The sequence below is a fragment of the Atractosteus spatula genome, chromosome 4, assembly GCF_055471065.1.
Source record: "Atractosteus spatula isolate fAtrSpa1 chromosome 4, fAtrSpa1.hap1, whole genome shotgun sequence".
Classification (NCBI taxonomy): Eukaryota; Metazoa; Chordata; class Actinopteri; order Semionotiformes; family Lepisosteidae; genus Atractosteus; species Atractosteus spatula.
The window spans coordinates 52,945,212-52,960,566 of NC_142709.1; the positions used below are offsets into that span (position 1 = coordinate 52,945,212).

Sequence of the window (15,355 nt, forward strand, 5' to 3'; positions counted from 1 at the left end):
CAATCTGTGGTTAAGAGCCTCCTCAGTTTATTTAGGGATATCTTGACCACTGATGGATGAAAAGACAACTGTCTGTGCTGTCTGTAATGTATAATAACAATAATGTCTAGCGCAGTACTTGGTAAGAACAGACATGTCGAGATACATATTGTGTATTTGTTACCACACCTGTAGGACTTTGCACAGACACTGTGGTTCACTGCCCATAAGGTCTTGAAACAATAGGTGACAAAAAATGAAAATTTTGAGATGAATCTGAAGTAGCTGATTGTTCCTGGAACATTCACAGACTCTACTGATAGGACCAATTTCTCCTGTGATCATTTGTTACAACTACACCTTCTCCCTGAGGGAGAAATGCTTCATTTTCCATTCTGTGATCTCCAATCATGACAAAATCATCAGGAGATCTGCCAGATTATTTCACTTCAGGGTAGCACAAGTCTTCTCATTGGAAAATTCTCCTTTCTAAAAAAGGCTATTTTATTTTGCTGAATAATTCGGGTTTTTTTTAAATGTTTTCTCAATTCCACATTGACACAGCCTCCCTTTCCCAGGCACAGCTCAGTAAATGGTCCCTACCAGAATTGCTTCCAAGGTTTGTAAACTTTGCAAAGTGGTTGTTCTTAGTTCATAGCACAGGCACTACAATCAAACACAATCTAAGCCTTTGGAAAGATGGGAAGTCACTGTTTGTGAGGTAGTTTCATGCTGCCTAAACAGATACAAAGGTGGTTTTCATTGCAGCACATCCTGTGTGAATGTCATTCTTTTTAAAAAGGGTTACTCACAAGAAATTAATAATTATCCTCCCTGTTAATTTGAGCTGGCCTCTGGCCGAAACTCTTAATATTACAAAATACCCAGCCTCACACTGGGTTAAGATGTTTTCATTACATAGCCAATCTGACACTACAAAATTATCCTTGAAAGTTTCAGTTAAAATTCTTATGGTATATCTTCCAAAACATGATTTTATTATGAGTGCAATTGAGTGTCTAATGCATGAAAGGAAAGAATAATAATTTCAAAAAATACAACCGAAGGACTCGCCAGTTTGTCTCAGTCGCTGATTTTGAACTCGGCATGTCTCACTCACGCCAGTTTCTCCTCTTCCCTTGCCACGCCAAATGATGGCTGGCAGAAAGCAGCTCAGCCTAGACCCCTGTCCCTCAGTCCCTTTCAAAAAGGTGCGAGATCTAAACAAGCAGGCTCCTTTGTGATGAGGTCTGTATTATAATGTGCCAGGCTGTTTCTGTATTTTAAGTCTCAATCAACTACTCCACTTCAACACAAACATCAGATAACGATCAAATACTTTCAAGTCTTATCTGGAGCATTTCACCTACAGCTGTTTAAGGACCTGAACCTTCTCCCCCCACCTCCATCCCCGCCTGCCACACACTCTACAATCTAAACATTTCTCTTTTTTTTTTTCCTTTTCCGGGCAATCAACCGCACCCCTTTCAGGTGAGGAGCCTTGTTTGTTTTAGAACTATGCAGGTGAGGTCATGGGATTAGTAGCAACACCTCAGTGACCAAGTGCCTCTCTCCATTCCCTGTACTGTACCTTGGACACTAAGCTCATCGGATGTCGAAAAGGTCCTGCTCCCACGTGGGCAGGAAATCGCCAGCGCTTAAAATGCAAAGTCACAGGACTGAAATGCCTCTGGAGTGGACTCTCTTTGGTTTCTAGAGCTGTACACCGACTTCCTCGTTCCACAATTCCAGTCTTCTCTTCTTCCGCAATTACACCCTCCTTTGCTTAGGAAGCAAAGGGTTTCATTCATAATAACGAATTAGAACAAGACGGTTTTTCAGAAAAGTAGACCCCCCCCCCCAGCAGTTTGTGCAAAACTGTTATTGACTGTGCATTAACTGGCTTTTCTGAGTTTCTAATTGCATTACTCCTAGACACTCACACAAACACTGATGTTAAGCAAACGTGTCAATACAGACTGAGCTTTTCAACGATCTTTTCTTTTATTCTCAGATTTTGTTTACATTCGGCATGGCAAGCAGGTATCGAATCCAATCCCTCTGCCATAAGCGAGACAGAAAGAAAAGAGTTTGTACAATAAAAAGAAAGGAGAGTTCCCTATTTCAGAGGAGTGGACAATAAAAAAAATGAATCATGAGTCACGATTTGAATCATGAGTCATGAGCCAATGTGTTCAACGTCAATGTTTCACTTTACCCACCATGCTCTCTAGCTCAGATAGTAGTCATCGTAAAGTTGATTTTTTGGCATTTCAATGTGTACTGTTACAGTAAATGCATTAACACTTCCCAGAACCTCTGATAAACATTTGGAAGCATATCTAGTGGTGTTCATATCAACATTAATCCACAAACGTGATCTTCGTGAATAAACATATAAAGCACTTAAACTTAATAGATGTAATTGGTGATTAAAACACGGTTTGCAAAAAGAAAGAGCACACAGAGATAAAATAACTGTGTATAGCATTTGTTAATCTTCAAAGAATTTGACTCCATGCTAAAACAGATTTTTCCCTTAAGCCTGTAAATTCATAAACATGAATGTGCCAAAACCAATAGAATCCTATGGTTATCCAATATTCAAATTAGGGATATCTGTCAGTTTTCTCATTTTTATTTTATATGGCGCCTTTCCACGGGGAACACCACCTCAAAGTGCCTTCTGAAGGAGGGGTTACAAGATGACCCAACTGACAGCAACAGGGAAATTTCTAGTCACCCCATTAACAGTCAATATCCTCTCTGAAATGTGATGTCTTATTCAGTTACTCCCCTAAAATACATATTTCGAAAACAAGATTAATTAAAACAGAACATATTAAATTGAGGCAATTTGACATGCATTGTAATAATACCTAGTGCCAAGCAGCAATTTAATTACTTTTAATTTTAATTAACATACAGGTTTAATTTACCTGTATGTACAATAGTTCACATAAAACATATAAAGCTGAAAAATACAGTATAAGATCCCCCTGCCCATTCTAAATTAGCAGTTCATTCCCTCATTCAATGAGTCAAAAGAGTGCATCAAATTTAAAACAATTCTAAAGGAAAAAAAACTTACTATTAGAATGTATATTATGAAAAAGTCCAACCGAAAAGGCTAATCAATATATGCTTATTTATAAAACATGCAAACTGTCAAAAGTGCCCCCCTAAAAGCAAGAGCTGACTGACAGCTTTCAGTTCAACAAATACTAATTTTATTAATGTGCCTACATGATACTGCCTCGAAAAACAATTCACTGGAGATGAAAAGAGCCCTGTCATAACCCCTCAGGTAAATCAAAATGTATAATACCAGCAAATGAACTCTGCAGTGCTGTCAAGAGGAATGTCTACCCTAGAGGCCTGGTGCAGGCCTTCATGGTAAAAATGTGAAATAATTACAAAAGAAAAGCAAATATGAAAATATGCACACATTCAACACAAGAGAAAAAGAGAACGTCCATATCGACACCAACATCTGAACAATGCCTTTTAACACAACACCAAACAGGGCATAAGGGTCTACTGTATCCTGCTATCAAGCTCTTCAGGCTTCAGCGGGATCTTAAAGCTTGAAAGAACGTCGTGCAAGTGTTCACAACATACCTGATCATTTATCTGGCATGCAACAAGATTGTGCAGATCACAGAGCTGAGCAAACTGAATGTATTTCAGCCAGCTCCCTATATCTGGCTCACTGGCATCCACGCAGAACTTCACATTGCCAAACTCATCCAGGATCTGGAACAAAAAGAAAATTACTGATTAAAATCAGCACAGGTTTCAATGCAGTAAAACCGAAAGATAAATTATATACCACCCACTAAGGTTCTGTGATACAGTGTGGTACAGTATGTCGGTGGGCTAAGACACACACAGAGACACACAGATACACACACACTGACACCGTTAGATCTACAGTTATCTTGTCTAAAAAAGCATGTGACGGTCTTTCTTTTTTATAAGATTTTAAATGATTAAAAAATAACTGTATTAATGATTACTTTAATTATCATTCCTTTGACAGGGCTCATAGTCGGTGTCCTGCAAGCAGAAATCCAAAAAATGATGAACGTCTGGTAAAGTTTCTGACTAAAATAAAGTGCTCTAGTGAATAAAACGTTACAAAAAAAAATACCAGCATATTAATTGACAAAAACATCGTCAATTTAATGAACTATCATTACATTAAATGTATTTAAAATATTCATGTTCTAGCGTATGACATGCGCAATATATTTAAAACCTCGACATTTCTAAAACTTGGAAAACAACACAACTTTGAAAATCGTTTCTCTCCCATTGCAAAAATGATTTAAAAATAGATTTAAATATTGAAAACACCTTGTACTGAACTCACATCGGTTTTATTATTACCCAATGACCTTTCCTCCCTAAGACGTTGATAACCACAAGGCAAGGAAGACGTGAAATATGTTTTTCACAATTAGGGCTTTTTACACCTCAGTGATTTCACGACAGAGCTAGCGCTTATCTTTAAAAGCACTTCAATTAAAAGTTTAAAAAAATGCTTTCACTACGAATGAATATAGACGAAAAGTGCCGTATCTGTAATACTGAAGAGGTTAAAAGTCTAGTCAGTGTTTACCTAACCCTAAAGCGTTTCTATAACATGCAAATCAAGTTCTGTTCAAGGAGCGGTCTTAGGCCATTAATTCACAACAAACAACCTCCTCCAACTACTGTTTTTTAAGAGAACATAACCCAGAAGGGACAGTTACTTAATTTCTAACCGTGCAAAATATATGCCTACCGAAAACAGAAGACGCAATTAATCTAATAGGTTGCCCTTAAAACAATTTAATTTTATTTGGGGGAATATTGAAGAGTTAGCTATTTAGCGAGAAAATTAAATTTGTAGTGTTTCCCCAAAAATTTTATTTCAGACATAAGACTTTGATTAATGAAAAATAACTCATCTTTTTTTTTTTTACTTTTGTACATAACAACAACTTGCAATGCACTGTTTTTTTCCAGAAATAGGTCCAAATACGTACATTTGTGATCCCATAAAAAGATAAAACAAATTAAGTGGAGTACAGTTAAATAATAAATTTAACAAAAAAGTGCAATACAAAACTTAAAAGATGATGTGAAAGAAAAACAATTCATCAGTGTAACTATTAAATATTGCTGTTTCGTAATTTGCTTCGTTTGGACCAAAACAATTTATTTGAAAGGAAAAACAATCTGCAACATTAAAATAATATCTTGAACCCTAAAAACGTGAGCATGTACAGTAATTGTATAGATTGCAACTTATTAGGGTTTCCATTGCTGTAATAAATGTTTTTAATACCAAAATTAAATACCTCCCTTGCTATAGCGTAGTGGGTTGCTCAGAAACTTTTTTATTTCAACTGTAATACAACCGTAATGACTGAAAAAATGAAGAGGAGAATGGTCTTTGATCATAGCCGATGAGAAAGACGATCGGTATTGGAACCGAATATAATTTCCAAATTCTTACTTTATAAAGATAATTGAAAAAAAATAAATCTTAAGCTTCAGCGTATTCACATTATGTAGTAAAATGTTTTTATTATTTATTATGAAATAACATAAGATGCATAATAACCTAAATGTGTGTGTTTACGCTAGATAAAAACTATACTGACAGCATCGAGCTAATAAAATAGGCATGTCTTACCTTAAGGAACGTATCGCCCGTTATAGCTCGCAAAACTCTATAGTTTAAAGAAGATAAAAAGCTCCCAAGAAAGACTCCAAAGGGAAAAGGGAAAAAAATGATCTCAGTGCATTCTCAAATGTAGATTTTAAGAGTAAATGTTTCGGTAGGTCAGTGTCCGTGCCTGAGCGTCTTTGACTCTTGAAAACTTCCCGTTGTTAATGAAATCGTCTCAAGAACACAGCTTCGTTTCAGTTTAAACAGAAGTACAATACTTAATTTTCCCCGGTTACCTTTCTTTCTCCTCTCACATTGTCTTTCTTTTCAAACTAGATGCCTGTAAAAGTATTAACCTCTAACCGCATTAACTTCTTCAAACTTCATCAGACAGAAGCGCAGCTCGTTCATCGGGAAAACCTCTTCAGGTGTACGGGACGAAGGAGAACTTCAGTTTCCCCCTTTTTTCCCCTCTCAGGAACTTCTGATAGTGAAACGGCCAGATCGCCCACCTTTTTCCCCCCAGTCCCAACAGTGTGATCTGTGTGTCTCTATTTCACGGACTGTCTCTTTAAAGAGGATCTGTTCGCCCATCCATACAGAGAAAGGCAGTCAGGGCTATCTGCTGTCCGCGATCGGAAGTCGGACGACGCTCCCCTCAGTAAATTTTTAAAGTGACAGCAGCCTTGCTCGGATAGGAGAGGTCAGCGAAAGGTCGGGACGGGGTCCTATTGGACTGGGAACAAATGCACCAGCCCCAAAACGTTGTTTTCCTCTGATTTTGTTAAAACCATCGAATAGATGGTTAGATCATGATCATGAACACCACTTTTTTTTTGGGGGGGGGGGGCTGTGGGGGAGGGTTAATGTCTCAACTCATAAAGACTCACAGAGGAAAGTGTTACAATTAACAATGGAAATGTTATGTCTTTGTCTCAGGAAGGAACTTTTCCCCCGTTAATGTTTCAGTTGCAAAATTTCTTTGGACAAGGTTCTTTTTTCTTTTTCCTCAAGCCCTTATACAGTTCATTTTTGGAGTTCCTACTCCTGTTTTGTAATGATTCTAATCCCCATCTTCCTTGAGAGACCTGCAAATAGTACACCTGCTACACATGACAAATCACACCTGACTGCGAAGGAAACCTATACGACTTTAAACAGAATGTTCCTCAAGACTAACTCCAGACTGAAATGTAGTTTTCACCTTGACAGCTATTGTTTTAAAAATAATCAGTCTTACAGTACACGACGGCGTCCGAATTTTATGCTGCTTTTGTTTCTTCGTTATTTAACTTGATTTACACCCACGGCACGGCCACAAAATGCGCCTTATATTTAAACACCATTAATAGAGGAAAAAAAGTTTTCCAACACCAGTTCCCTGAAGACATCCCCCCAAAAAAAACCTTTTGCAACAGAACGAGTAAATATTCAGTTTTCTCCAAGCAACAGGCGAATGCAAAACATTGGGAACTGAAATAAAGTGCCTTACAATAGGATAATGAATTGATCATCTTTCTCATCGTCTAACAGAACAACAATGACAAGTTTGCTAATGCCTAGGGAATTATATATCTCCGTAAAATTTAATCTGAATATTTTTAAAAGGAGAAAGCGATTAGAACATTTAACAGTAAATGTTCCAAAACTGCACTCTGGAAACGGTAAAACTACTACTGTGAGTTTATGTCCTAAAATTACAGATACATAAAACTATCTCCGCTCTCCATGTCCAGTTTATAAAAAGACAGAGTTCATTTCTCACACTATTTTTTTCTGTTTTTGCGGGGGTGTGGTGGGGATACGGGGAGAGGGTTTTAATGCGACAAGATGATGATTAATTTGCCTCCGTGGCCTGCTATCTGTGACATTGAACTTCTATTTCAGATAATGTCTATTGTTTTAGAAAACCGCACAGCGAATGTGGGTAGGACAGGAAAAATCATCTGTAAATAACACCAAACCTAGCCAGAGATTCTCATACACTTTGGTGCTTGTGAACCTAAAGGAGCCCCCGGTTTTCTGGGCATTGATTTCCTGCCCTTCCTAGACTTGTCCATTGTTGGAACCCTTTTTAATTTAGCCATAAATTGGGAAAGCTAGAGCTATGAGCTGTTCTATTTTCTTCCTGTCAGGATGAGGGATTTGTTTTATGATGCATTGTGTATTAAATACAAGTAATCTGGGAAAGTGATTGCTCGAGCCACGCAGGTCTGATCGAGGCTTCTGATAGGGATCGTTCCCTTAAACTAAGACCTTTGAAAAGAAGGAAACAATGGCGGACAAACAAAAGGTTTTGGTATCAGTATCAGGACCGGGGTACGTTACGGTTACAAGTGATGCGACTGAAAACCCGATGTCAGTTTAATGTTCCTGTAATTTTTCTCTCTCGCAGTAGATGGCGTTGTGAGCTGACTAAAACTTTTAGGAGCAGAGTTCTCAAAACTAGTTCAATTTCGCATATTACCTTTTGGATATCATTAAAAAAAGTAATTAAGGCTGCTGAGATGTTTTTTTTATCGTAGTTCTTTACACTTTCCAATGTTTCTGTAGGCTCATGATGATGCGCATTATGCTTTTGTACACAGGCAGAATACTTAACCCTCCTCGATTCCAGTGATGTCTTACGGTACGTCAGAGACCGAGTAACACAGATCCTGATAAAATGTTAAGGTTGTTTCAGACGCATATTGTGGAACATCATGCTAAGTATTCTTGGGTTAGCATTCTGAAATACGTATTTATGCAATTTAACCGACATCTAAATTGGTAAAATTACTATAAATTGGGAAAATGTATGTAAGAATTGGAGAGAAAGACCGAAGTAACTGTATAGACACGCGGCAAGAATACGAAGTTTGAGAAAAGAACTGAAGCTGTCAATTTCACTATCAGTGTTTGAAAAGCTTTTCATAAGCAATTTTTATTTGGCGTTTCAACTACCTTCATAAAATGGTCAAGGAGGCAAAGAAGAGAAGGACAATAAAATACAACATAAAAATATTGGTAACTAACGCGTAGATCGAGCCAGTTGTCCGTGGAAACTGAACAGCATTGCAATTCTGTATATTTATGTAAGTGAACATCTACACACCTACACATTTTTGGAAGTATTTTTCTTCTAACATCAGATTACCTTCTAACTTTACTGAGTTAGGTGCAAGTAAGCCTCCAGTCAGCCTGTCTCTTCTTAACTTGTGAAAAGGCGTTTAAAAATCGCCTACGCCGATCTTCTCTTTCATTTCAAAGGTTGTGGAGGACATGATTTAATATCTACAGCATGCTTTGGTGATGATAATCACAAAATTTAGGCACACATTTCAGTCAAAACTGTAGTCTCAAATTACTAAAAAAATCAGTGTCATGTACAGTATAGTATACCTTTCCGTACCATGTTCAGACGTCCTGTTTAGTACAGATGGTAACAGCAGGTTGATTTCTCAATATAACTGGATTTTATAAACAAATGCAGCATTCATACATATTGATAAGAAAACGTTAGATGCTTCCAAATAGACCTTTATTTTTTATTTCACTACCATACAATTAAAAATACATTTATTTAAAACTTGGTGTGTTTATTTTGTTCAGTAAATGTCTGGTCTTTTATTTTGGACATTTGTTGCCAGAAATAAAAAAAAGTTAGCTGTTTATTGTACAAGTAATGTAACTCTTTCTCTGTTAGTCTGTAATGTTTATGTATTACATATATTATTGTCAAAACTGAATTCCATATTGCTGGTGCATACTAAAAAGTACCATCTGCTCAGAATTTGAAAATCTGACAGGGTTTGGTACTGTATAATTAATGTATTGGAGAGTTTATAATTCCCTATTTAGTGACTTAATTGTATTTTCAGAGAGCATTTGTCTGAAATTTGCAAAGTTTAAACTGCCAGCACAAGCTTTGTTTATTTACAGTAAGTCTATATATTAGTCAATGCATTAAGGAATTAGAGCACTCCTAACTTAGATATTCCCAGCTGGGTGAAAACTGATGCCTTTTTAAGACTCCAGCTTCACAGTCGTCCCTGAAGCTGAGCACTGTACAGTTTCAGAGGTTTGCTAATGGAAACCCTATGTGTAAGGTGCATTCCAGCACATCCTTCAAAACATATCACAGCCAAATCCACATGAAATACTTTTAGCATCAATTGAAATAGACCTCCTACAGACCCAAATGAAAGGTTGAAATACCCTTTAACAAACACATCACCACTGCAGTGAATAAGGTACCACTGCATTTAAGTATCCTATTTACATCTAAATCCCTGTGTGTTTTAACTGGAAATACATTATTCATCACATTAAATGTTTAAATTATTAATGCTATATTTATACATTCTGTATTTACTGTTACTCTAAGCGTTAAAAGTGCTATATCATATTTTTCTTTACAGAATTCAAAAATATTTATCCAGTAATACATGCCCATGACTCAACAGCACAATTTTCTTTTGCAGAAAACATCTCAATCATATGATACTTTTTGCTCTTTTAAATAGACATTTATTCCAAGGTTTTCATCAAGATTTGTCAACAAGAGATAAATTCCCACAGGAGCGCTAAATCTATGCTATTCCACTCTAATAATTGACACTTCCTCCAATTGTTGTTTGATTTGTAATATTGACAAGGATGTTTCTCAATTTAGTGAGAAAAAAAGGTGATTGAAGTTAAACATAAATGACTTCTATGAATCCCTTTCATTGTGGTGATTATGTCTGACTGCTCCTTTCCAGTGTCCGTCACCACACTGTAGGAGACATACACACATATACTGTAAGTCAGTCAGTGTGCCTGATTCTGATACCCAATGATCGCATTCTGATTTTTCATGATTTTCACAAATGATGGAGTTAAAATGAGACTTCTGGAAAAAAATCTATAGTAAAATCTGAACAACAAAAACATCATCCCAGAAATTTCTGGCAGAGATTTTTTTTGTTATATAATGCTCTTGTAATTCCTTCTTGAAAGGATCACACTTCTTAAAAGGGGTGGTATGTAAAGCATTCTGAGCACCTGCATTATTACTTGTCACTGCTCACAAGCGAAAGGCAACTTGCAGACTGGCGCTGATCGCATCTGAGACAGCCGGGATGCCCTGGAGGTTTTGGAAGGAGTGCGGGGTAAGAGCATGTGAAGTCAAATTGCAGGGGTACACGTAACCCCCATTTCCAAAAGTCTCTAACTTAGGGGGAGCTTTCTGTGGGCCAATTACCATTAAAAGAGAGGGGAGGAAATGAAAGGGGAAAAATGTAAATAAAAAATTTCCTTGGTCTGGAAACAGGCCCAAGTTAAAGCGTGTTAATCTCCACCTCAGTAATTTGGTTCTCCAGCAGAAGACAGAAGCCCCGCTGCTGTGCCCTGCACTTCATAAATCACATCTTTATGTGGACAAGGTCAGGGCAACTAACAGCTCAGACATGGGCCTTTCCAGTGGTTCTGCGCACTAAGGCATGTTTATTCTCCCGCACAGATCTCTGAGGAGTAGTCCAGCACACTTCTAATTACTTTTGATTATTTTCATTTGCTCGGGTCAGCCAGGCATTCCGGGAGAGGGCTGATTTCCTACAAATTCTGTTGCCTTTGAGGAGAGGCCCTGTATGTTTTCAGAATTAGCACCCTATTATTTTATCTCCTGCTCTGTCTTGCTCTTTTTTTTTTCCCCCTTGACAGACCTTATAAGGCCACGAAAGGCTCTTGTAACACACTCAGGTTTTATGTCGCCTTCATTGAAAAGTTAAAACAATGAGAACCGTGGACTTCTCTTTGAAACGAAGGCTGTTTGGTTGCTAAAATTTCATTTAGTAAGGTGAATTAAATTCACATTCATGTTATGTCAGCAGAATGTAAGAAAAATGGGGGGTAATTAAACAAGTCGTTATGCTAGAATTTTGCACAAAAAGATAACATCTGTTAAGAATCCATGTTCTTTCAATTTTTTAAGTTGAAGTAATATGGTGTCAGCATCTACTTTCATTACATGTCTTAAGAATTTGAGCTGAATGTGGATTTATAGTACAAGTGACTAGGAAAGGGCTGTAATCATCACAAATACTTCCTCTGAACAGTTTTTGTACACTCGGCGCAGTGTATGCAGGCCACAGGGTGCGATAAAGTGTGCTGCAAAGTCAAAGGTAAAGTTTTTAAAACATAAATTTCGTGGGGGCAACTGTATGCACACTGAAACCCAAAGAGCGTGCAGGAAAGTTAAACAACCCCTCCAGAATAAAATTATTTAGTAATTATCCTGTGTTGTTCAGTGCTTCTGAGAGAACAAATTGCTTCTTGAATGGCTTTAGATATCATCTTTAAAAGAGCTTTTATGTATAAAAAGATGGAATACAGCATATTTGAGATCTAAGGGCCCAGTGTTACACATTCATTTTATTTATTGAGCTGTCTGCTTTACGTTTGAAGAGAGGTATACTTGATACAGCAATGCCAAGCATTTTATATACCATATTAAATCGGAAGCATAATATTTAATGTGCAGGAGATATCTAACACAACTATTTTCTTTGTTAGGTCCTCCTCCCTGACCTCAAGGCCCCTCTTTTAAAATCGGTAGAAATTGCAAAGCTGCCGATAGTGTTACCACTTCTTCTAAAGAAAACACATTTGAAGAAGCCATGTGGCTCTGCTAAAGTGTACTGTCTTTGTGCTCACCCATGGCCCAAACTCACTGTCTGTTCTTAAACTGGGAAAAGTGTTTGTTGTAGCAAAAGAACTTTAAAACTATAATTCATCTTTCACAAGTTTCGGCAACCATTCTTAAATCAGAAAACATGCTGTACAGCAAAAACAGAATGCCGTCAGTGTCATATGCATTAATCCATACAATTTCTTTCACCACAGACAAAAATAATGTATATTTTAAAAAGGCAATGCAGATGCTGGCATATTTGAAGAAATAACTGTTGTGATTCACAAATGCGCAAAAAAAATTAGTTTCACACTGCATTAAAATAATTGTTTTTCATTCGGTGGTGGAATATAGACTCGCTGTCATTATTAATGAGATCAAAGGTCATTTCTGATTTTAAAGTGAAATCACATATTAGATCAACAGCCCTGTTCACCCAAGACCAGAATTACAGAAGTCTTTTATTTTGAAATACTATGGAGAAAGTGTAAAGTGTTTAGACTTCTTGGTTGTTACAGACTTTGGTTTCTTTAAGCCAATGATTTATTTGTTAAAGTAAATATATACCCTAATAAATTCAGAATATTTGTATGGACAATGAATCCAGCTTAAAACCCAGACCCAAGTTTTGTGAGAGTATATAACATATCCAAGAAAAAAAAAATAGACTTTACTTGCATTTCTTTAAATATACAGTATTTGGTTGTGCTTTCCTACATCTAGTATGTGTGGCTCTTTTTAAAATTTCAATTTCAAATTCACTCCTGACTTATTGTTCTGATATGTAAATATTTATATGAATGAGAAAAGACCAATACAAGAAAAAAAAACATTTATAAAAGTATGACACCCTCTTTATACACTTTATTAAGGAGAATAACTTCCTAGCAATGGTGTGAGAAACATCCACTTTGAACATAACAGAGATTAAAAAAATGGGTGAATTCCTGTCCTCCAAAAAAGAAGAGCATGTTCAATTTAAAGGATTGATCAAATTTCACTTTTGAATTAAAAAGGAAAATAAAAACATGACTAAAACAGTCTTCACCTTACCAACAATGCAAACCTGAAGTGAAAATGAAATCACGACAACAAAAAAATATTGAAATAATGAAAGAAATGTACCTAAATTAAGACACATGTTAAAGATAAACACTTGTATTTGCAGGCTGTTGAGGTACTTTGCTTTTGTATTGAAAGAAAAAGACATTTCCTTTATACAAAACAGCAGGAAGAAAAAAAAGCCAGCGAGAGAGTCACTGTTACACCGTATGTACAAACGACACAAGAAGGACACCTGCCTCAGCACTGCTGACTGGAACACTGAGGGCTTAAACACCAAATCTGTGTGCTGTAATTCTACGACTTCATAAAAGCGTGACAAGGCCAAACACAGCTTTTTAGGGATCTAAATCTGAAGAGAAACTGCCAGAGTGGTGACTTGTGAAGCTGAAGCAGTAAAGTGCAAACAGAAAAAAAAGTATTTTTCCAAAGCCTGTGGACTCCCCTAGTGACTCCTACTACACGGAGTAAAATCTAATCCAAAAAACAGACCTGGACTAGCAAAGACTATGCTTTGCTGAATATGCACCTACAGTATGTCAACTGTATTCCAGGAGTTTAAAGCAAATTGTAATTTTCTTTGTAGAAATCTATACTAATATAAAGCCAATAAACTATAAAATGTATAATATACTGTATTCCATTCAAATATGAAAGAAAAGTTAAAGTCCCAGCAGACATATATTAATAGTATCAGACGTGATGGGAAATACTTTCAAATCATTGATAATCACATTTTATTACCACTGTGCAGGAATAACCACAACTGCTGTTTAAGCAGCAGTGCTGAACATCAGTTTGGGCTTGAGATTCCACACAGGAAGGTAGTGAGCTCTGATTCTTGGTGGGATAAGGTCCTGCACTCAAAAGTTGTACCAGTAAATGCCCACCTGCATAAATGGGTTTCGAGGCTGTCATTACGAATGAGAATTTGTTCTCAATTGACCTACCTTGTAAAATAAAAGAATAACAAACTGTAAAAATTAAGAATATTTCATCACACTTCCTTTGAATTAGGCTTTACATCAAGCCTAATTTAAAAAGTGCTGCCGAATATTTTTAAGCAAAGCTCATAACAAAGAATGCCAGGTGATGGCAGTTTGAAGAAAGGACTAAATTGTGTCAGTTATGGAGATCCATCCAAGTACTTTATCCATCTAAGTACTTTATCCAATTCAGGATCACAGGGGGGAGTTGGAGACGATCCTGACAAAGCAATGGGCACATGGTGGGGTATACCCTGATTGATGCCAGTCCATCTCAGGGCACACACCAAACACAAACACAGAACAGACTGTTCTGCATTTCATGTTGGCTGTTGTATCTACTTCATTATAGCTATTCTTATTATTGACGTTCTTCTTATAATTAAGCAATTATTGAAGAACACAAAAAGATTAATAACGAAAGGAAGCCTTTTGGCCTGTCTAGCTTGTTGGTTTCCTAGTAGCTAATTGATTATTTTTTGAATGAAGAACTAAGGTAGTTTGCTCCAGACTCCTACAACTCTTGTGTAAAAAATGCTTCCTGTTTTCATTTTTAAATGCCTTTCCCCTTAGTATCATTTGTGACCTCTGGTTTGTGTCTGACTGTTGATTATGAAGAAGTCCATTAGACTGACTATCAAGGCCACTGAGTATTTTGAATGATTGAATCCCTATACTGTAAGTATACTCTTTCCAAAACTGCCAATTTACTACTATAATTTCACCTACTATCAGAGAATATTCAATATTTTCTTTGAGAATGTATCTGTTCACTCTTCTCTAGACTGATTAGTAGCAGCAAACACTTGCATAAATTGCATAAATATTCTAAATGTGGTCTCACTAGCTTACTGAAATAGTTTTTTTTACAAATTAATCATTATGAAGAACTATAACAAATGCCTTCTAAATTACGAGCTCTCATCGTATCCATTACCACTGTTGCTTGTTCAGCGAACTGTAAAAAGCTTGTTCATAGAATTCTAGTGTCATACAGTTAATTCTAATTATCAT

The 15,355-nt window shown here is 36.6% G+C and overlaps 1 protein-coding gene across 18 annotated transcripts in view; it reads right to left on the minus strand.

Annotated features, from left to right (window-relative positions):
* mecom (MDS1 and EVI1 complex locus) overlaps positions 1-15,355 on the minus strand; it is a 187,462-nt gene that overhangs the window by 28,083 nt on the left and 144,024 nt on the right. For 14 of the 18 annotated variants that reach the window (XM_088912595.1, XM_088912589.1, XM_088912586.1 and 11 more), the window contains exon 3: positions 3,601-3,735. In XM_088912595.1, coding sequence (XP_088768721.1) covers positions 3,601-3,735 — 135 coding nt within the window. Of the gene's footprint in view, positions 1-3,600; positions 3,736-5,665; positions 6,434-15,355 lie in introns of those variants that run through there. The other 4 variants (XM_088912598.1, XM_088912596.1, XM_088912597.1 and 1 more) reach the window with 3 other exon arrangements.